General features: G+C 43.2%; 2 protein-coding genes across 2 annotated transcripts in view; one reads left to right on the forward strand and one right to left on the reverse strand.

The window, feature by feature from the left end:
• Nucleotides 1-5352: 5352 nt before the first annotated feature.
• erf (Ets2 repressor factor) overlaps nucleotides 5353-23365 on the reverse strand; it is a 46630-nt gene continuing 28617 nt past the window's right edge. The window contains exons 2-5 of the mRNA XM_082522731.1: nucleotides 23088-23322; nucleotides 11703-11815; nucleotides 8075-8979; nucleotides 5353-7843 (exon numbers count right to left, since the gene is read on the reverse strand). Of these exons, the coding sequence (XP_082378857.1) occupies nucleotides 7217-7843; nucleotides 8075-8979; nucleotides 11703-11815; nucleotides 23088-23322 (1880 nt within the window). The 3' untranslated portion in view covers nucleotides 5353-7216. The remainder of the gene's footprint in view (nucleotides 7844-8074; nucleotides 8980-11702; nucleotides 11816-23087; nucleotides 23323-23365) is intronic.
• On the forward strand, nucleotides 17898-19728 carry LOC309699627 (piggyBac transposable element-derived protein 4-like). Its single transcript, XM_082522732.1, has 2 exons — nucleotides 17898-18979; nucleotides 19069-19728. Exons 1-2 carry the CDS (start codon nucleotides 18251-18253, stop codon nucleotides 19615-19617), a joined length of 1278 nt encoding a protein of 425 aa, XP_082378858.1. The 5' UTR covers nucleotides 17898-18250; the 3' UTR covers nucleotides 19618-19728.

The following is a 23365-nucleotide window of genomic DNA, read 5'->3' on the forward strand; positions in this document are numbered from 1 at the left end:
TCTTACAATCAATTAAAAAAAAAGCAATAAAACTACATTTTTTTCTTACTGGATGCTTTTTCATACACCGTTCCTCTTTATCAAATTGGAAACTGTCAAACTAGGGTTGATCATCTTTTAGTAATTTAAGTCTCTTTTTTCAAAAGTCAGGAAGTACTAGTCTTTGACTCTTTAGTGTCAGGTCTGAGTTTTTTAGCCTCAATTACGGTAAATCCAATATTTATGGTTTTATAGGTAAAAAGTTTTTTTAAGGGACTCGAATAATATCATTTTCTAACTTTGCACTGGACAAAGAAATGTTCAGCCTTAGCTTTGGCATTGTATTCAAAAACTGCGCTGTTATCAACATCTTTCTGTTTGAATCTCAAGAACTAAAGCCTGAAAGTGATCTGAAAGTAAGAAAGTGAATTCTGACCTTTTACTTGAACCCACACTGCTGCTGCAGAGCAAAGTGCACCCAAAATTTGTGAGGTGGCACAAACGTTACTGATTCAAATCATGAGAAGGCACAGCAGAAAGATAAGCCCACACCGGGCTATGAGAGAGATTTGCCAGTCGGGTGAGTAATTAGAACTTCCATGTCGGCAGGAGTGAAAACATGAGGTGGGCGGATCACCGAGGTGTCATTTGGGACACGATTAGCATCATAATTATTAAAACTCTCAGGGCAGTCATGACTAATGCTGGCCATGTGCACTGCTGCTGCACTCATACTGAAATTTAATGGAAAAAAACATAAATGAAAAGCAATAAACAGGATGTTTGACTCATTCCTGTCATTTCACCAGAATCCTAATTTAACATCTTGTCTTTGTTTTAAAGACCTTTCTGCACCTGAACTCACAAAAACACTGGTTTTAATCAGTGTTGCAGGCCTACAGCGAACAGAAGCGGGAATGTTTATCCATGGATGGCTTTCTTTCATAAAATGTGCAGAGACTTAGACGAGTACAAAGCACTTAACTTGCTGTTGACATCGGTTGAGTCACGAAGCGTTCAGAGGCTGCAGGTTGCTGAAAACAAAACGATCTGACTCAGTAATAGTTTGGCACACGTCAGCAAGTGAGTAAAAGCTGGCAAGCGGCTTCAAATTCTCCTCTTTTAACAGCCAATCAGGATGTCGCTAATGATTATATTTGTTATCTGTTCATTAATTATCTAGAAAATGTTAAAAGACCTGACTGTGAAGACGAATCAGACATTTTCTGTTATTCCAGCCGCTACATGTTCAAGTTTAACATCTGTTCAGAACAGCAGAGAAACATTTGCAGACCAGCTTTGAGCCCAGCAGAAACCTCCAGGGATGAAAAACAAAGCCCACGTGAAGCGCCTGACTGCAGTTCCTTTAATGGCCACCTGAGGCTCGTTACAAAAGTGAGTCAATCCAGGTAAACAGCAGAAGTAAACATGCTTACAGCTGACACAAGGGGAGGACTTGTTCTCTTTGAATAGTTTCTACCTCTGTAACATTTGCGCAGTTAGATTTTTTTAACTAGACCATTAGCAGCGAAATAACTAAGTGAAGCCTCTACTAAATTGGGATGCTGAAGCCTTTCGGACCATTTTAAATGGATTATTAGGGCCGGTGTCCTGCAGGTTTTAGACGTGTTCTTGATCCAACAGAGCTGATTTAAAAGGCTAAATTACTTCCTCAGCATGTCTTAAAATTCCTGGTAATGAACTAATCATTTGATTCAGGTGTGTTGACCCAGGGTGAGATCTAAAATCTGCAGGACTCCAGCCCTTGAGGCCTGGAGTTCCCCACCCCGGGCCTAAATGATTCCGATAACGCTTGGGAGAAAGTGCTGAGTATGACCCAAAGAACACCACCCCCACAGTCAAGCACAGAGGTGGAAGCATTACGGTTTGGCTTTATGTTTTTGTTAAGAGCACAAAACGACTTCACTGCATTTAGGGGCCATGTACTGTAAAATCTTCAACGAGAACCTCCTTCCCTCAGTACTGAAGATGGGCTGTGTTTGGATCTTCCAGCATGACTGTGACCCAAAGCATACCACCAAGGCAACAAAGGAGTGGCTGAAGAAGCACATTAAGGTCATGGAGTGTCCTAGCCAGTCTCCAGATCTCAATAGCATAGATGATCTTTATAAGGAACTGAATCATAGACATGTGCCCCTGAGAGGTGTTATAAGTTCTGTATCTGCACAATGTAAACTTTATCATCAGATAGTGAGCACGAGGCTTACCATCTAATGATGAAATTGTGGATGACTAGGTGCTAGCCATCTTCGTAGCGACTGTACGCTACAAAGCACAACACCAGACGAATTTATGTGCCACTGCAGCATGTCGGTTTTCTCAACCCTCCCTGAGCCTGGCTGTGCTGAAGGTTCCTTCCTGTTAAAAGGGCGTTCTTCCTTCCCACTGTTGCAAAGTGCTTGCGCAGTTTTTTGTTTTTTTTTAACAATATAGTATAAAATGCCTTAGAATCACTGCTTTATCCCAACCTTAAAAAAAGGGGGCAGCAATCATAAAATTTACACTCTACTACAGTAGCTTTGCATGATTCACAGTTTAAAATGATGCTTATTTGGACAACAGTGCAGCACCTCTGACAAAAGGAAGCACCGTCGGGCCACCTACTTCCTAAGCCTACTCCATGGATTGCCTGCCCCTTACCAAAATAGGGTTTTGGATATACTTTACATGAGCATCTACCACTCTAAATGTGTATTTTTACTGAAAATATTAGATAATGGTACAACAAACCAGGTATCTGGGTATATTTTACTCATCTACAGTCAAAATATCTACAAAAAATGTCAGTAAATTTAAAATTTTCCTGAATTCTAACTCCAGCTAACATCAAAGTCCGTAAACAAACTCCCCATTGTGTTTTCAAGTGGCAGAAACATGAAATAAAGACAGAAACTGACCTTTTTTTAATGAACCCTGATTATTATTTAATTACAAATGAAGATGAACAGATAGCAGTGAAACAGAAGTACATGTGGATCCTCCATGACATAAAAAAAAAAAAACAAGTCTCCGTCTGTCCTCTGGAGTGAGCGCTCACCGCTGAGGTGGACATGAGAGGAGAGACAGAGACCCGAGTGAAAACACAGGGGGAAACGTTGCAAATAATAAAATGGTTAAACAGTACAATGCTCTTTTTCTTACAGAGTCCTCCAAAAAAAAAAAAAAAAAAGGGAAAATATATATACATATCATCATAAAATGAAAATGACTGTGTCTGACCCCCTCGCTGTAGAGCACGTGGGGGGTTAATGTGACCCCCGCTCCTGTCCACGGTAACACGGTTATAAAATCAGCGTAATTAAAAGAAAAATAATAAAAAATAAAGACTGCACTGAAGCCGACTAGTTACGGAAAGAGCGCAAACTCACAGAAAACCAGGAATTAATGGAGAAGAGGCCGGGTCGTGGCGAGAGGATACAATGCAATTTAAAAAAAATTATTAATGTTAATAAGATAATAATTACAAGAGTAACAGTAATACGTCTGAAATAATACAGAAGAAAAATGGTAAGAACAGCACTGATGAGGCTGAGGAGTGAAAATGTGAAGCTGGTGGGAAACTGTTATTCTGTTGTCAGGTAAGGCAGCACAGGTGTAACAGTTCGGGTGTTTTTATTTTCCTCTACCAGACTCGTGTTAACTGCTACATCTGTCCTTGAAGTTCCCTCAGAGTTTACGGTGTAGGTTTTTCCCCATCACTGTGACCTCTCTCTCTGACCAATCAAATTTAAGGAGGAGTGGGATTTAAGAGAGCAACACTGCTCGAGAGAAGAGCCCTGAAAATGAGGCCACAGGTGTTTCTGGTGCCAAAGGTGGTGTCATTTCCAAATGACACCAGGATGAGGCTGCTTTAAACAAATCAGGGGTGTCCTGGTGCACTGTGACACCTGTGAGAGCAAATCAAGCTCCAGGCAATCCCACTAGGCTGTACGCAATGAATGGAGAAAGCCGGAGGTGCTCTGTCTTTAGGTAAATGTATGCATGTGAGCAGATATGCAGACTCTACGCTGTCAGGGTCCTTCATCAGAGCTGGTGGGATTTTTGCTCATCAACTTCAAAAGTGTGTCCAAAACACCCCTGTGGACACGTACCACGTGCCTGATGGAGACAGCTGATGATTGGTTTAGGACATGGATTTGAGACTGGAGCTGGTTGGACAAACAGGACTAAAACCTGCACCAAGACTCTCTGCAGACTGGGCTAAAAAGCTGTGTGTGTGTGTGTGTGTGTGTGTGTGTGTGTGTGTGTGTGTAAACGGCTTAACCATAGAAACCACACACACACAGACAAGAATGAGCGAGTCAGATTATGGGAAGTCCCTCTCTCTCTCTCCACTCTGCCCTGAGGTTTACTGATGCAGTTTCCTCGCTGCGTGTGATTGGCTGCAGTTTCTATGGCAGTGCCAAAAGACTGCGGAGGCGTCTGATGTCAGGTGTGATGTCATGTTTCCCTTTATTGTAGCCACAGTAAAGCCTCGCTAACCATCGTACTGTGTGTGTGTGTGTAGGCTTCAGATCAGCACAGACACACAAAGCTTCGAATCCTCAGTCAAAGTCCAGTCCTATCACAGCTGTGGCCCTGCTGACCTCATGTGGCGACATGAAGCTGAATACCTGTGCCGTCCAATCAGAAAGCGCCCTGAACACACGAGTCCATTCCCCGCTCCCTGTTTTGCGACCTTCACCTCTTTTAAGCTGATTTTTAAGTTTGAGGCGGGTGGAGAGCGAGCAAACGGGAGGACAACCCCTCCTAAATTTGCCTTTCTTGCGACAGACTCCGTGTTGTGGTGGTTAAACTCCACCCAGCTGCCACTCCACGGGCATTAAAACAAACACACCAGATAACAGAGTCATAATGAGTTAACCCGGGTCAGGTTAAATCAGCAGGTCTCAAACTGTGGAACATGAAGTGGAACTAAAACGAACAAATTTGATGCCTGAAAGTTTGATAAGGGAAAAAACAACAACAAAAAAACGTGTGAGGTGTGAACTTTTAAGTTCGAGAACCACCGGGTTAAAAGTTCACTCCTTTCTCCAAGTCACACCCTCCGTCCCCTGAATACACAATAACTGCTTCCCCCCCGTTTTTTTGAACAATATAAATATAAAACTCTGATACCAGTGGCCTTTTGTCGCTGCAGCTCAACGGTCAAAGAGAAGGCAAGGGTGAGAAGGCAAAGGCTGAATTATACTGGTAATAATATGCCCATTAGAGTATATACACACACATCTTTACCATTAAAAATAGTAGGATTCTCCTGATTTGTATCAAATGACCATATTGAAATATAATATTTGAATTCAATATATATTTGAATAAAATATATATGTGTAGATTTACTTATTCTGTATCTTTTACAAAAGCAGAAGGCATGGTGGTACTCTGTGTGTGAGATAAAACATTAAGCCGGGGGTAGGTCAATAAAACTCGAGAAAAAAAAAAAAAGGCACAATCTACCTGTTGTTCTTTAAAACGGGCACATTTCTGTTTAAAACTCTGAATAAAACGACATAAAAATGAGCTGTTATAGCAACATCTCAGTGAAGGTTTGCCTGAGTTAACCTTGATGCTCGACATTCATTTCATGGTTCCCGTTCTTGTTCGCCCACCCACCCCGCCGTTAGACGAATCGCTGCTTCTCAAATACAAAAACAAAACATCACATGAACAGATTATATCCAAAACACAGAAAGCCCTCAGATCACTGCAAAAATGCCCTAAAATACTGTCCACGTCCTCAAGAGGCACAAACGTCCTTTGACAGAAGTCCTAAAAACAAATCAGGGGAATGCAGACGAGAGTTTTTAAATCAGACGCCATCAAACCTCCAAAAACCCCTCGGTGATTGTGCGAAGTCACGCAGGGACATAAAAAGCAGAGAAACCCTCTGTATCCTCGAGGTTAGTGCACCAGCTTTGGGTCCACAAACACACTTGTTTCTGTGGGAGTGTGTGTAATTACAGCCTTGCTAGTGGATGCTTCCTCATTTCCGCAACAACCGAAGAGAAAATTGGAGAGAAATATCCGCCGCTCTCTTCCCAGACCCGGATGCTTTTTGCTGTACAACGTCGAATTCATTTGCAAACAATCTTGTGCGACGGGTCAGGAAAACAGTCCTCTCCTTTTCAGCTTCGTTTATCTCTTGTCTGTACAGCGAACAAGCCGAGGACGAGGAGGCCCCTCAGTCCCGTGGTGTCCCCGCTGATTGCTGAGCTCTTTCTAATCACCTCAAGTCCGTAAGATCCTTCGGAGCGAGGTCGGCTCTTTTTTAGCTCGCAGCTCTCCGTCCTGTAAGGAACTGCAAGGTGACGGGTGCAGACAGAGAGGCACTTCTATAATCTCCATCAGGGCGGTTAAAAGTCTCTTTTTTCTTCCTTTTTTAAAATCAGGAACTGTCTGTTATGGTGAGTACAAAGGAGAGAGGGGAATTCTACTTTCTTACAACCTGGATCTTTGCACCCTTGTATTTTGTCTCAGAGTTCCAGAAGAAGGACCCATTAATCCCATCAAAGACGTAATCTGGGCACAGATGCAATGTGGGGGGAACCATGGCAGACCTTACTGGCACTGTGAGGGTGTGGAGGGATGGATGAGGCAGTGTGCAAATGGATATTAAAGAGCAGACGCCCTCTCTGCAGAACTCTAATGTTAAAAGAAATAGAAGTGGGCAAAAATCCATGTACAATCTAAGTTTGGTTATCTCTTAGTGTTCGAGTCACAGGAGAGACGGCGTCCACCGCATCTGGTGAGATGCGAGGCGTCTCGCCTTACTGTACATTAGAGGCAACCCAAGCTTTTACATACATCATAATGCCGAGCAGCTACCTGCTGACAGTACTGACCGCCAAAAGACGTGACGATGCGAAAACGGAAACAAAGCCGCCAAATTTTTCTCTCTATTTGAACATGTTGGTGTTTCATATGAAGGAAAATATTTTGTTCTGCAATTTAAGAAGTGTACGAGGAAAAAGAGACCAACGACTCCTCGAATTATTGCACAAAAACACACATTCCTGCATATGATACACACGCATGTTCACATAGAAGCTGAAGAGCTAAATCAAAGCGCATTAAACCTTTAAGCGTTTGTCTCCATTTTAGCATCAAACGAACTCTTGCGTCAAATCAAATCCTGCTACGTTTACTACTGCTGGCGAGGACCGACGAGACTATCCGAGGTCTTGTCTCCAAGTCAGATCCTGTGCACGCGTGGAGCTCAGCAGCCGGAGTTCTCCAGAGACAGCTGCGCTGTGGCCCTCTGCAGCTCCGAGCTCGCTCTGCGCTGGGTGGGAGGCGGCGGCAGCATTAGCCCCAAAATAACCCCCTCTCCTCGTCCTCCTCCGTTCTCCACCTCGCTTCCTCTTCTCTCCGCCTCCTCCTCGCCTTCAGCCCGCACTTTCTTGTCCTCTGCCTCGTCCCTCTCTCCGTCCGCCTCCATCTTCTGGTCTTTGCTCCAGCGGCGCTTGAAGCGAAGTTTCAGCGGGATGCAGCGCGTGCCTCCGGGGCTGATGGGAGCTGCTTGGCTCCCCGGCTCGCTCTTCAGACTGATCAGAGGGAAGGCCAGGCCACCACCCCCACCGATAGGAGGCGTGGCGGGGGTCTTGAAGACCTCATCGTCGGGGTCATCGTCGGGGTTATTGTTCTGAGGAAGAGGAGCAGAGGGGCTGCTGCTGTTTCCGTTAGCCTGGTGATGGTTGTTTAGCTGATGGTGATTGTTGTGGCCAGCTGTCGGTGTGAAGATATCGCCTTCATTGTCCTCATCGTTATGATTCTTTTCATCTTCCTCACTGATGTCGGTCACCTCCACATCTTCTTCTGACTCTATGTCTGAAATGGGCTCCACCTGGAGAGAAAGAATTTCTTAAATATATTTCTGGTGACACATTAAACAGTTTGTTTGAACTAAATGACATAAAGCTGTAATGTGACCCAGCTGAAGAGGATATTTCAGAGATATTTGTAACTTTTGTGGATTTGCCGGGCTGAAATTTCTGGACACAAAGTTGCACCTTCAGTCTTACGAGATGTGATGCAAACTCAGTTTTGGCTCATGCACGTGTGCTTGGAGACTCACCTTGATATTAGGCGGCCCTCTGCTCAGCAGAGAATTGGTCATCTGACTGGACCCTGTAAACGAGGAGGACTGGCTGGAAGAGGAGGAGGAAGAAGCGGCCATTGAGCTTCCCGCTTCCCTCTGCTTGCGTCCGAGCGGAGGTGGCTGCAGCTTGAACTTGAATGGCGATGGATGCTGGTGTCCTTCCTCTCCGCCTCCGGGCTGCTGACTGAGGGAATGAGAGAGCGGCATGGGTGGGCCGTGGAGGTGATGTGCAGCGGCCGGTTTCTCGGGGGTGGGGCGGTGGGGCTGTGGGATGACGATATTGGGGTAGTGGAGGAATGCTCGGGGGCTGAGGTGGTAGTTGTAGACGGACTGGGTATGAGCCTGTAGGTAGTGCTTCATGTCCTCCGGGTTGAAGGAGAAGTGGGAGCCCAACATGGGGGACGACATGGAGGGGGACGGGGTGTAAGAGAGGTGAGGGGTGGGGGTCATAGACAGGGCTGGGGAGAGAGTTGGGGCCAGCAGACCTCCAGAGCCGGGTAGGGGTGAGATGGGGAATGGGGACAGAGGCTCTGGGTGGACTCTGGGAGCAGGTCTGGGGAGCCCAGGATTTGGGGCTCCACCGTAGACCCTGAACAGAGACTCATGAGGCATGCGGGGGGGAAGGAGACTCCTGAAAGCTCTCTCAGGACCCCCAACCCTGTCCTCTGCACCCACAGCCTCCTCCAGCTCAGAGTTGGTGGAGGTGCCGTCGCTGCAGTCGCTCACGGAGCCGCGGGCCATGCGGCGGCCCACGCTGCTGAACATTCCCGGGCTGCGCAGCTCCTCTGTGGATGAGAGGACCTCGGATGGTGTGGAGGGGGGAAAACGGAAGTGGGTGCCTCCGGACGGCACGGGCGGAGCACTCTGGGGGACTCCTCGGCCTGTGAGGAAGCAAAAATCAAACAGATGTCACCAAGTTTTACATATACATCCTTTCGTCTGTGAACTGGATTAAAAATAAGAGCGAATGCCAGAATAAGATCTTAGCAGGTGTGCTACAGAAACAGGCCATGTTCGAGCTTTCATGTAAATAATGTGCTTTAAAAAACCTCTGAATTTCACTGGAAGCTGGTGAATGGATGCACAGGAGTAATATGAAAGCACTGTGGACTATCTGAAGACAGTTTTCCCAATCCTCCCTGGGCCTAAGTTACCTCAGTCTAGCTCGTAAAACACTGGCTGAAACATCGAGCTGACTTATTTTAGATTTTGACATTTCTAAAATTTCCACAAACTACCCTCTGAACCTGAAGAGAATGGGAAAAGTCACTAATGACAGGAGGTTTTATTTTAACCAGAGGGTCACAGGCGCACACACACAAAAAAACAGCGGGTTACACACTAAGCCACAAGTTCCCTTCTCCTTCGCTCCCCCTCCTCCTCTCCCTCTCCTCGCCAGGGAGACTGTGGCACGGCAATAAATTCTTGGCATCCGAGCACGTGCCAGAATTAAATATTGGAAAAGTTGCTCTTACTGCCATCACAAACATGGGTTGGGCTCTTCTGTTTTTTTTTCCCCTCCAGAGCTGCTGAGTGAGGTTTCTGAGCACATCTGCCATGTGTGTCAGCGATGACGAGCGCAGAGAGAAAAACTGCATGCGTGCATGTATGTTCGCCGCGTCTGTGCTCACCAATCGATCCAGATTGACGTGGGCGTGCGTGCAACCGTCGCATGAAACCATCATATCACAACATGTCAGTGTGTGGGCCACATCACACGGAGGCTATAATTAAAGTTTCGTGCTGCACTTATGTCACCCAGGATCTAACGCTCCATATGGGCTGTGTTTACACTGGGTGGCCGGGACCAGAACGAGAGTCGGCTTCGAGACCGGGGCGAAGCTGGGACGTGGCACACTCAGGCGTGCGCGCACAAATTTTACACGCTGTACGTTTCACTAGGATGGCATCCAGCTCAGACTAAAAGAAAAAAAAATTAAATTAAATTCAGTGAACGTCATCTGTAACCAAGGCAGGGTGGATTAGTACGTTCGAGTCTTTACCTACAATATTTGTCTTTGGCGAGTAAATTAGTGAGGCCCCCCACCGCACAGACTGGAAACTTTCTCAGACAATAATATTTGAATGTCTGTTATATACACTCTTTTGGGCTTTGTTGGCTTTAAAAGCATTCTTTCTCCGATTTCAAACCAAAGTCAGGGCAATGAAAAGAAAAAGATTTAGATTTGCAGTAGAATATAATCTTCTGTTCATGGCAAACGCGTTGCTGGTATCTTTACTGAGAAATAAGAGAAAAATCGACACCTAAAAACTGTTTTGTATAAAAAAAACAACAAAAAACTATGCGAGTCATATTTCGCAGTAGCTGTCAGAAGGTGAGCCAACAAGCCACGTTTATTTAAATCACAGACACTTGAAAACTATTTTTAATAACACTCTTAAACATGCCCCATGTTCAGCTTGAGCCCTTTATCTTTATATGTCACTAAATAAATGGAAATTATCTCTGTTTTCAGTATTCTGAGCACCCAAAATCCTGCTTAAGGGCCCGGAGTATAAATTGAGATAAAATCCAGATAACTACGTGAGCTAACCAAGCTCAGACGAGATGAGCTGAGCATCCATGAGTCTACGAGAAGAGCAGATATTCACTGACATGATACCTGCTGAACCCTCAAGGTTGTCGCCAAATTAACCAACAGGTAAGGATAACATCCTACTACATAAACAAGGTTCAGAGACTGCAACACGAGGTGGTGTCAGTGAAGTGTTAGAAGGGGTGCTGGGGCAGCCTGTGAGCTCGAAAATGTGCCGGATGCAGGAATTGTAGCAGGTCTCAGCACCACATTCGCAAGCTCTACAACACAGTGATGAACTCAGCTAGTCGCTGATTGCTGTAAACCTGTCAGAGCGGAGGCTCGGTGGGAGCAAACACCGCCTCCCCGGGAGCTGCAGTTTCTTTTGCCACGTCAAAAACACGTTAATGCCCAACTGCTCCTGCAAAACTTAAGAATTTCGCCTCCTGCCATCAAGTAAAGTTCATTTATTGGAAATTCCTGCTGCAGCAGCTGAGAAAGCATGTGTACAAGAAAAGAGCACATGTAGGGAGGCACAGCTAGGATAATAACATAGTAATAATGAATCTGATCGATTATGGTAATTTAATTAATTATTTAACAGGATTATCAGCTTAAATTATCAAAACATGATGAGAATTTTTAACTTTAAGTAGAAATCCAAAAAAAAAAAAAAAAAAGGAAAAGAAAAAGAAAAAGAAAACAAGGGGAAAAAAGGAGGTGGAGCTGGTGGGGAAAGAGGCCATCAGGTAGGGATTTATTCCCAGACTAGCGTGTGTTTTAAGACTAAAGTTCACCTCGTAAAGTGTCTCCAACCTCCCACAGCCCCCACCTTGACTGAAAATCACTTTTTTGTGGTGCTAATGAAAGACGTTTTGGCTTTCCACCAAAATAAAAAAGTTTTTCAAAGCTCGCTTTACTCAAAACGTAAAATGCTTTTTTTCTTATCAGATGGGAAAAATATAACATCACTTCAGTTAAGCCCGGTAACAGACTCCTTACATGTGGACCTGCTGAGCCAGGAACAACCCTGTGGTTGAATTAAAAGTGATGTGATGTGTACGTACCAGAGCCCATGTCGATGAAGGGGTAATTGACCAGCACTAGCTTGTTGAAGTTGAACTTGTAGGTGAATCTCTTCCCTTTGGTCTTGTGTAGGATCCTCTTGTTGTAGTAGTATCTGAAGAGAGAATGACAAAAAACAATGTTATGTCCCAGCACACTAACATATCTTAAGTAACATGTAGTAAAACTTTGATTGTGGCCGCTTTTGTTGTAGTCTCGCATTTAAAGGAGTGTGAAAGCACGGATAAGCACAGCGCTGAGCTGCCACAGAACGATAAGACACCAGTGATAACTCACTCGTTAGCCAACATGTTTGCCTGTATATCAGAAACACTAAGTCTGCAGCCCCTTTGTGGATATTAAAACCAAATCACAGCTCAGCTGTCTTCTAGAAGTTGTGCATAGTGGTGTAAAATGAGCGGAAAGATGTTTAGAGTCATTACAAGATTTTCAGCTCTTAAAATAAGGAGAGAAAAAAACTACAGGAACATAAAACACGAACAGCCGCTGCATTCAACCTCAGGGTCACAAACAGGCTTTCAACTTACCAAGACTTTCATGTTCAATGTTGATTTTCATGCTTAATGTTACAGAATTGGTGTTTTTGGCCATGTTAAATCAAACCGACAAACAATAAGCCCAATGTGTGGCTGTTCAGAGCCCTCCCTGCGTTGTAGCTTTACACTGCTCAGTGTACAGCAGACAATTAAACAAGCTGTTCGCAGTTAAATTCCAGCTCTCTCTGGGATTACTTAAGGAAGTGAGACAGCCGTTCAGACTCCGTCTTACCCAGGCGGCTCCATTAGTAAGGCTGTATTAGTCATCGTCAATACACACAGCGATGCAGAGGAGTGAATAGCGAGCTCTGAAAGACGATAAAATGGCTCCCTGTGACTCACCGATAGCCTCGGGAACAAACTACATTCATATTTCTTTACAAAAAACTTGGGCATCAGTGTCTCTCATTCAGCTGTGACCGGTCACTTCAATGTGAGAAATCTAAGAAGCTGTTCATCATTATCGGCAGCATCATGTGCAGATGAGCTCAGTGGTTACATATTAAGAGAGAAATATGGATTTCTGTGAATACAGAGCTAAAAATAAGCCTCTTAGTGTTAATAAATTGTATTGAGCTGCTCTCCAGCGTCGGAGGTGGCTGAATATAAAACGCTACGAGTATTTTGCTTGTGTGCCTGCCTCTAATGCGGCCATTGATCCATATATAACCGTTCACGTAGAAAGATCAATAGTTTATTTGTGGACAAATAACATGCATACATAACCCAAGAGCCAAACACGTGCAGTTGAAACAGCCGGAATACGTTTATATTAACTGTGCAGTGATGTAACTGCAAAGTGAAATATTCTTCCAATCAATGAGTCACGCTGCAAGTGACAGAAAGCCAATAATCATGGATGTAATATTAGTGGTAATAATGAAGCTGCTCCTGTGTGAGCATTAGTCAGAGGAGTCTGGAACAAGTGAGAACAACCGTGAGTGAAACAGGAGCTCACCCAGCCCCTCAGCGACTCAATGAGTGGAGGGCCTCTTCTGACAGCCGACTGCTACGCACGCCCACGCAGATGTAACGCAGACACACACACACAGCACTACAGGCAGATATACAACAGGCACAAAGGCTCAAACATAAGACGCAGGCAGAAAACAGGCAAGCCAACAACAAAAACTACCGACATGCACAGCAAACTAGAGGGAAAACAGAAAAAGGTGAAAAACAAGGGACACCACCTTTCAACGCTCAGGTTTTATGTATCAGGACATCTTTAAAAAAATCTAAGATAAATGTGTGACACATCATTTTAGGTTTTCTAAATCCCGTTGGGTTTGTGTAAGGATAAAAATCTATAGAGAAATCATGTGAATTAGGGAGCAGCTGAAAGAAGCTTTTTCTGTCAGTTTACTTTGACGGAGCTGCCAAACGACGGCTCATTTCCACACAGCTTTACTGTCCTTTATGCATCACAGTAACTTAACAATAAAAGGTGTTAAGAAGAAATACTTTAGTTAGTGCTTTGGGTGCACACGCCTCTCAGGGTGCGACTAGGCAATGAATCAGTATTACCTTTCTTCTACTCGTTGGCCATTTAATAAATCAAATTACGTATTAAACCTCTGTAAATTAAACCTTGCGTTAAGAAAAACAAAGATTTTGGTGGACGCCTCAATCTTTTGTGCAAGCCTTCAGCCTCACAACAATAAAGTTTTTTTATTTCCTTCCTCCTTCTGTAAAGTAGCTGATTTGAAATATGAAGTCAAATCACAATCAAATGGCATCTACTGCTATTTGTTTCCACACTTGAGAACTATGTAGAGGTGAAAAATTAACAGGAGCGTGCAGGCAAAACCCAGTGCAAACAAAAAAGGTGGAAAAACTCATAACAAATCAGTACACACACACACACACACACACACACACACACACACACACACACACACACACAGCATTGAATGGCAGGATCTGTGTGTGGGTCTTAATAATATCAGGGCTGTGCGTGCTGTGAAAGCTGGTGGACATAATGTTCGCTGACATGATAAATGGAAGGCACTTTGAACAAATCGGGGAAAAGGGCAGGCACATATGTGTGAAAGAAACACGCATACACAATCTCAAACAGCACCGAGTCAACATGGGGCAGCCAGACTCACATCGTGGGGCCCCGGTTCTCTCGAGGCCTCGTGGTCTTTGAACTTCCTTCAAACAAACTAGAAAGGACTTTGGACCGTACAGACGCGACTTCTGTGCAGCGAACGCACATGCAGATATGAAGGAGCCCAAAAACACATACGCTCGATAACACGCACCGAATGAAGAAACGTTCATGTGTGTACCGGCGCGTGTTTGCTTCAAAAGGCGGCGAGAAGCATCAATCAAAGATGAAGAGGACTTTCTTCTGACGACGTCAGAATTAATTAACAGCTCGTTGTTAAAAAGGTTTAGAAAACCACAGAAAAGGCATTCACAGCAGAGCCTGGCTCCAGCTGCTCCTTGATGTGAAACACTGAGAGCAGGGAGAAAGTAACTGCTGAGATATCAAACTGACTGTTAATATACTGTTAATTCTCTGTGGCTTAGTTCCTTCGTGGGGATAAGAGCCCTGTAATGCCCACACTCACATTTGGTCTGTTTTTGTGTATTAGCAACAAGTTTAATAAGTTTCAGTTCACAGAGGACATCAAAGGGGCTCCCAGTTTATCACCCAGTGGTTTCAGACTGAACTTAAAGGACAATGCTGCCAAATATTTCCTGATGTGTTGTCACTTCAGATGGTTTTTCCTCTATGCTCAAAATAGGTCTTTGCAGGGGGTAACAGCACACATGGGCACCATTGGCCTGCACAGAGTTAAGGCAATGAGTGCTGCTTTACTTAGCAGTTGTTAGTGTGTTCTGTTATTTTGGGCCATTTGGTAAACAGAATGGCTTCATTTACTCATAAAACCTAACTTTAAAAAAAGAATATACAGTTTGGTGACTTGACTTTGATGCAACCACACTTTCACCAAAAACTGCTAGTACTGATTGTCTTTTAAACATGTTAAGCTTGAAATGCTCCTACAGTGGGGATTAAAATCCGAGCCTTTATGATGTACAATGACTTCTTAGTGATGGATTTGTTGTGTATTTGGCTGCAAGTGGTTGAATCGCTCTTAATTTCCAAGCTCAGTGGTAGCCAACTAGTTAGTCCCAGCCTCTCTCATTATGTCTTCCCTAATGCCTGGCTCAATGGCCTCATCATTGAATCTTTAGAGAGGATCTTGTCTTCGAGTTGGGGTGCAATAACAAGAACTATCAGAAGGTGGAAATGTGGACATTTCAGAAGCGTAACATTTTGTCTGCTCCAAGTCTTTTATTTTGAAAACTGACCGGACTCTCTGCCGTTCCTGGGTGTGACTTCCTGTACTGATACGCTCTGCGCAGCTTTATGAAGCTTTTGTTTCGGACACTATTGAGCAACATGCAGACGATTGCTTCTTCTGAAATGCAAGCATTATCCGGCGTAGGTGCAATTAGCTGCGCTGGAGCTCGAAAGAATCGATGCGGTGCTTGTTGTTTGTCTCGCTTAATGCATTCGACAAAAAAGTAGTCAGCAAAAATAAAAATAAAAAAAGATTAGGGGATTGTGGCGGATGTGTGTACGCGCTAGCCACCCTACCCATACAACCTCAAACGGAAGTTAAAATGAGTCAGAAACACCAACTTGTGTTGCACTGGTTATCTTTATTGTTGGGTATACTAACAGCCAACCAATGCTGCAAAATAAATACTTGATTCTAATTTGAAAATCATCATCGTCCCTTTCTGATCAACAAACTGGTGTTGATATCTGAATTCAAGCTTGGAAAGCATCGCTTTAAATATGCAGGCATATGAAGTTATGTTGGAAAAAATAAAGTTGAAGCAACAAACAACACAGATGGGCTGGAGGAGGGCTGACATATAACAAGGTGTTAAGTGTTTGTGTGTGTTTGTAGGAGCGCGCGCGTGTGTGTATGTGTGGTGACGAGGCAGCATAACTAGTCATCACCATAGCAAACTATATCCCACACCAACCTACAACACAGGAGGCGACACCAGTGACTGGATGTGTGCGTGTTCACAAGAACAGACTGGAAGCTAAATAACAATTTGCAGCATCCCACATGTGCTCTGCAGAGGGTGAAGGTGTATGTTTCTAAATCGGCTGACACCCTGGAGTTTCAGCATGCCGCGCAGATGCACAAATCACGACTACACACCAGTTGTTGTTTTTTTCCCTTTCTTCCACCTCGCAAACTGTTGAAAATCAAACAAAATCTACATCAAAGTTACGAAAAAGGCAGAAAAATTAAAAAAAAAAAAAAAGAGCTCAAACTAAGTAAGAAATGTAGCTAAATGTCTTTATGATGAATTATTACTGAACAATAAACAGAAATCTGAAAAGAATTATGAAGAAAAAAAGCTTCCCCCCCATAGTTTAGAGTCTGTCTGCTGTCTCTCACTGTAAAATAGAGCACAGTTCATGGTAAACTATGATGAAAGCTATTCTTCAGCTCCAATTTTTCAAATATCATTCGAGTTTGTTTTCAACACCTGCAAGTTCAAATGAACAGAAAACAAAAAAGAGACTCGGTATAATTTAAAAATAAATCATAGTCCAATTCTGTTGTGTGTGAATGGACCGTTATCCTAACCCTGTGGTTTGATGTACTTTACTACCCTCAAAGAGGATCCATTTGAAAAATCAATCCAGCACACTTTACTGAGTTTGTTCACCCGAGGTTCAAAACAACACGATCCAAGCTGCTGTAACTTAACATTTATGAAACTGTCTACCCTCCTGCGTTGTGAATAGATTTCATAAAAACAAAATTTTCCAAAGTCGAAGCACCCATTTTGAGTGAACGATAGGTTATAGGCTAATAAAACAAAGCACAAGTTGTCACATGATTCGGAAGGCATTGTGGGCATTGTAGGGATTCTGGGCTCAGCCAATCAGAGCCAGCGGATTTCGTTACACGGGCATTTTGCCGTAACACGGGCAGAAATATTGCCGTCAAGTGCCTTCGTAACTTGAATTTTTTGTTAACACTTACACCCCCGGAGAGCAGTCATTTCGGGGTAGTACCTTAGACCCCCGCGGAGTCATCATTTTGCGTTTCTACCTTTAAAAGCCGGAGAGCAGTCAAATGCTGGAAGTGGAAGCTAAATTGGCTAGTCATTCATATGTATATTGGGTCGTTACCTAGGAATTCTGGAGGGAGGGGATTGGGGGAGAAATCAACACACATGAGTCTAGGTCCTTTGTTGCTGACATTTATTGATAAAAACAGTAGTTTCATTTCATGTTATTTCCTTTTTCATTTCAAGCAAGGAAGTGGATGTAGTTAGTAAGTAAGATATTTCAGACATTATTCTGACACAGAGGAGGAGATACTGGAATTATAATTAGTATCTATGCATGCATTTGTGATTTTGTTTGACCTTCCCATTGCTCACAATTTGAATTTGTTCACACTGCAGATGAGTGTCTCAGTCCCCAAACAAGCTCTCTTTTTCGGTGGAGAAGCAGTCTCCTCATCCGCAGTGAGTGTGGAGAAATCAACACACATGAGTCTAGGTCCTTTGTTGCTAACATTTATTGATAAAAACAGTAGTTTCATTTCATGTTATTTCCTTTTTCATTTCAAGCAAGGAAGTGGATGTAGTTAGTAAGTAAGATATTTCAGACATTATTCTGACACAGAGGAGGAGATACTGGAATTATAATTAGTATCTATGCATGCATTTGTGATTTTGTTTGACCTTCCCATTGCTCACAATTTGAATTTGTTCACACTGCAGATGAGGAGACTGCTTCTCCACCGAAAAAGAGAGCTTGTTTGGGGACTGAGACAGCGAAAGATGGCACAGTGTGGCGTGAAGAACATGTGGGGACCCGTCTCCCTTTCACCCCTATAGAACCGTACGCTGCAGATGGAGAGCCAACGGCTAAGGCCAGGAGAAGTATCTTGAGTCGCCTTCAGAGCTTCCTGTGTTTCATCACTCTTGACATGCTTCGTAGCATTCAAGAATGGACTATTCAACATGCACAGCAAACGGAGCATGTTTGTTGGTTCATGGACCTCCCTGAACTAATGGCATTTATTGCTATTGTCATCTTGCGGGGGGTTTACAGGGTTCCATCTGTAAATGACTGCTGGTCAGCAAACCTGGGAAACCCACAGATAATTGGAACTATGGCACGAAACCGCTTCCAAGACATCATGCAACACCTACGCTTTGATGACAAGTCCACCCGCTGTGATCGAGCAAAGACTGATAAGTTCGCAGCAATTTCCAGTGTGTGGGGATCATTTGTCACCAACTGCATCACGTGCTACAACCCTGGTCTACATATCACCGTTGATGAACAGCTTTTCCCATCAAAAACTCGGTGCAGTTTCCTGCAGTATATTGCCAGTAAACCGGACAAGTTTGGGATCAAGTTTTGGGTGGCTTGCGACCTAAAATCCAAGTACATTTGCAATGTCTTCCCATATCTTGGCAAGGACCCCAATCGTCCCACTGGGGAGAGACTTTCCGAAAATGTAGTTATGAGGCTGATGGAACCATTCCTGGACAAGGGCAGAAATGTTACCACTGACAATTTTTTCACATCGCTTTCACTTGCGCAAAAACTTCTTAGACGGAAAACCACCATCCTCGGCACAGTCAACAAGATTCGCAGGGAAATTCCTCAATCCACTAGACAGACAGATCGCAATGAATTCACCACTCAGGTATGTTGCAGGTCTTTTGTGGTTCTATGTTTATGTGTTTCATTGTGTGTAAAAGGGCTATGGAATTAACAATTTATCTTATTTCTTAGGTGTTTTCAACCTCTGCTGCCACGCTGACGGCGTATGCGGCCAAACGGAAGAAGACAGTATATATTCTTAGCAGCATGCACAGCGTGGTTCAGACCGAAAACACTACCAAAAGGAAGCCAAACACTGTCACCCTTTACAACAAGACAAAGTGTGGCGTGGATGTGATGGACCAGATGGTTCGGGAGTACACTGTCCGCAAAGGAACACGGCGCTGGCCAGTTGCCGTGTTTTATAACATGATTGACATGGCAGCACTGAATGCACATGTGCTGTATCAAGAATGCACCGGGACGAAGGAAAGACGGGTGGACTTCCTGGTAGCCCTTGCAACCGAATTGGCTCACTCTCATGTAGCTGCGAAGAAGGAAAGAAAAGAACAGTTGCTTCGGACACAACCCTCCACACCGAGCCCTGGAAAAAGGGCCACGTGTCAGGTCAAACACAGATGCAAAAAAAATCAGGCCACTGTGCGATGTGTTCACTGCTACAGGTACACATGTGGTAAATGCAGGCGACAGATACCGTGGCAGTGCCAGGATTGTGAGTGATTGCTGAAAATGTTGTAATGTACTCACTCAATTTTTGTTATTATTTGTAAACATGTGTACAAACGGTTGGTTTTTTTTCTATTTTCATCAATAAATGTCAGCAACAAAGGACCTACATGTGTGTTGAGTTCTCCCTAAGATGGCATACTGAAACACTCCAAGTGTTTGCAAGTAAACCTGACAAGTTTGGGATCAAGTTTTGGGTGGCTTGCAACCTAAAATCCAAGTACATTTGCAATGTCTTCCCATATCTTGCTGGTACTATTGTACCAGTGCTCTGAATGGTGCCACAATGGACCACTGATCAACGACCACTGAACGACGGGGTGACGGGTTGCAGTGTTGCACTCACTTTTTATTATTATTAGTACATATGTGTACAAATGGTTGGTTTTTTGTACTGTAAGCAATGGGAAGGTCAAACAAAATCACAAATGCATGCATAGATACTAATTATAATTCCAGTATCTCCTCCTCTGTGTCAGAATAATGTCTGAAATATCTTACTTACTAACTACATCCACTTCCTTGCTTGAAATGAAAAAGGAAATAACATGAAATGAAACTACTGTTTTTATCAATAAATGTCAGCAACAAAGGACCTAGACTCATGTGTGTTGATTTCTCCACACTCACTGCGGATGAGGAGACTGCTTCTCCACCGAAAAAGAGAGCTTGTTTGGGGACTGAGACACTCATCTGCAGTGTGAACAAATTCAAATTGTGAGCAATGGGAAGGTCAAACAAAATCACAAATGCATGCATAGATACTAATTATAATTCCAGTATCTCCTCCTCTGTGTCAGAATAATGTCTGAAATATCTTACTTACTAACTACATCCACTTCCTTGCTTGAAATGAAAAAGGAAATAACATGAAATGAAACTACTGTTTTTATCAATAAATGTCAGCAACAAAGGACCTAGACTCATGTGTGTTGATTTCTCCCCCAATCCCCTCCCTCCAGAATTCCTAGGTAACGACCCAATATACATATGAATGACTAGCCAATTTAGCTTCCACTTCCAGCATTTGACTGCTCTCCGGCTTTTAAAGGTAGAAACGCAAAATGATGACTCCGCGGGGGTCTAAGGTACTACCCCGAAATGACTGCTCTCCGGGGGTGTAAGTGTTAAGCTTAGCTACAGGTTGGTTACTTGGGATGTTAGTGGTGACCAACTGAATAATTTAGAGGGGGAAAAAAATAAATAAATTTAAAGTAAATAGAAACCATCATTAACCCTTTAAGACCTACCATAGAACCAAGTGCGTCAGAGCTTATATTATATTTTTACATGCTGTGGAGCCATTTTTGGGAGCATTTCAAGTTGCTATACATCAATACAACCATTATAGCCCAGATTTTAATAATATGTATTCATTAAGTGCATAGTAATTACATAAATTGCAAAAAAGTGCAATAAACTACAAAAAAATTGAAAATCGTTTTTGATTTTTTAACATATATTTGTAGTTAGAGAAATTTAAGAGTCTTATCCCTCAAAACTGTAAATACAAAAAAGTTGCACAAAATAGTTTCCCACCACAGGAAATTTATTTTGAGTGTCTTCATAGTTTTATTTTTGAAATACACCAATTTTTATACACTGCAGGAAAAATGAAAATAAATATTATACTGCAAATTTGCAAAAAAGCAGCATATGCATCAAAATAAACTATTTCCAGCAGTGCAATATGAGTCCTAAGAATCCCAGAAACGACACAGAAAGTCATAAAGTCAAAGATAACTTTTAAAAAGAGCAGTATAGGCCCTGAGGCCCTGATCGCAAAAAAGACTACATTTCCGCGAAAATGACGTCACTTCCGGTTTCGGGCAGGTAATGGCGGAAATGCAAAAGTTCGCGCTGACGTCTATTCCAACGTAGGAAGTGTTATGAACAGCTGATCGGATCGGCAAAGCGTGTTTCTGGAATATTATGTTTTTGTTCCTGCAAGCGCTTTTTATGCAGTTTTTGCAAAGCTTTATGTGGAAGGAAACCGTGACCTAGGACAAGCTGATGGCATCAGATGTAAGTACAACTCCTCCGGTTTCATATGCAAAAAAAATTTTTGCGCTAGCTTACGTGGTTGCAGTGCTACTGGGATTTAAAAATAGTTCCGCATAACAGAGCGTTCCCGCTCCGATCGGCTCTAAAGGGTTAACCTAATGTGTTGCAGCTTACTCCGACACAGTCTAAAGCTCATTAAAGTAGTGCAGATCTGAACTGGACTGATCTTAGAAACAACAGGTAACTGTGCTTATGATTTACTAAAATAATAAACCAACCTGGCGCCAACTAGCAAGCACAGCAAAGGTTAACTTTTTAATTTCACACTTTCAGACCTTTTAAGCAACACTTTTAATTAAATCAAGGACAAAACTAAACACTTTCCAAATGGGGAAAAGGTCACTTCAGATAAAATAAAGTATGTTGTTCATCATTTCCAGGAACACTTTTAATCATCAGGAGTTACAATTATCCTCAAGCCATTTGCTGTTAAAATTGCATCTTTCATTTCCGTAAACTAATGAGCAGACTGGCTGCCGAACGTCTTCTTCATCATCAGGTTCAGGTGTCTCTGTTTGAGTGTTTGCCAGCCAAAGACTTCTGCACTTCTTTTAAAAAACAAACAAACAAACCATTTTAGGTCTATTGCCAACTATCCCTGTATATATTTACACAGGCAGCCATCACCAAAAAGGTTAAACTACAAAGACAAAAGCTGTTTTAATAACAAGTGTTTAAATATACTTTTATCTTTTCTGCTTATAAACAACTATGTTAAGTATTCACTGACTATATGTGAACAAGGTTAACCATGATTGGGTGCAGCCTGTTGGTGAGTGGGACTGTTTCTGATCCAAGTGTGAGAGTGTGAAATAAGTGGCATTGTGTGGCAAAAATTATCCATGTGCAATGAAAATAACACATTTCAAACTGAATTTAGAGCAAAGACACAAATTTTAAGGGATTTCTTTTTAAACCAACTATGTATCACATTTATTTTAAAAGACTTCAGGGACCTGCGATCATCCGGAGTCAAGTATTGGGTGACCAGATAATGAGTGAAAATTAGAAGCATCGAGGACAAAAGTTCCTGTCTGGAGTTGAACCTTAAACCCTTGAGGCACAAAAGGGGAGCCACTACAAACACGCAGTAATTCATGTTGGTAGTATCAGCAAGTTTCATCCCTGAGAATGACTGCAGGGTGTAATGCATAATGTATTTTCCTCTAAGAGAGTAAAGGAGTAAAAAATAAAAATAAAATAAACTGAGGGAACCATTAAAGCACATTCCAGACTCATCTCATGTGTGGAAAATATTGTTCATAAATGCGAGTTGCAGTCTTGTTTGAATGGTTAAAGTCTTGCTGAAGGTGTGTTTCAAAATATAAAGTGAACCGTGTTTGAGAAGCTGACGCCTGTTAGACCCGTGTTAAAACCATCCCTCCACTCTTTAGTCCCACCTGAGTGCTCTGCTGAGCTTGTCGTAGTTCATCTGCGGTTTACACTTCCTCGCCCCCCACAGGCGGGCCACCTCGTCTGGGTCCTTGATGACAAACTCTCCGTAGTCTCCCTGCCAGGCGATGACATCATGGTACTCCTCTTTCCGGAGCAGCTCCAGAATGAAGTGCCACAGCTGGATCTGCCTGGAGCCCGGGCTCGACTCTGGCTTGTAGGCCCACTCTGGGAAGGCAAACCCTGGGGTGAAAGAGAGAGGCGTTCAGATGGATGATCGTGACAA

This window comes from Aulonocara stuartgranti, assembly GCF_965226115.1.
Source record: "Aulonocara stuartgranti genome assembly, chromosome: 22".
NCBI classification, from domain to species: domain Eukaryota; kingdom Metazoa; phylum Chordata; class Actinopteri; order Cichliformes; family Cichlidae; genus Aulonocara; species Aulonocara stuartgranti.

Excerpts from the sequence above, each read along its gene's own strand:
- LOC309699627 (XM_082522732.1), top strand. The coding sequence starts at position 18,251 with ATGCTTCGTAGCATTCAAGAATGGACTATTCAACATGCACAGCAAACG. Across the intron at positions 18,980-19,068 it reads GCAATGAATTCACCACTCAG|GTGTTTTCAACCTCTGCTGC; the intron begins GTATGTTGCAGG and ends CTTATTTCTTAG.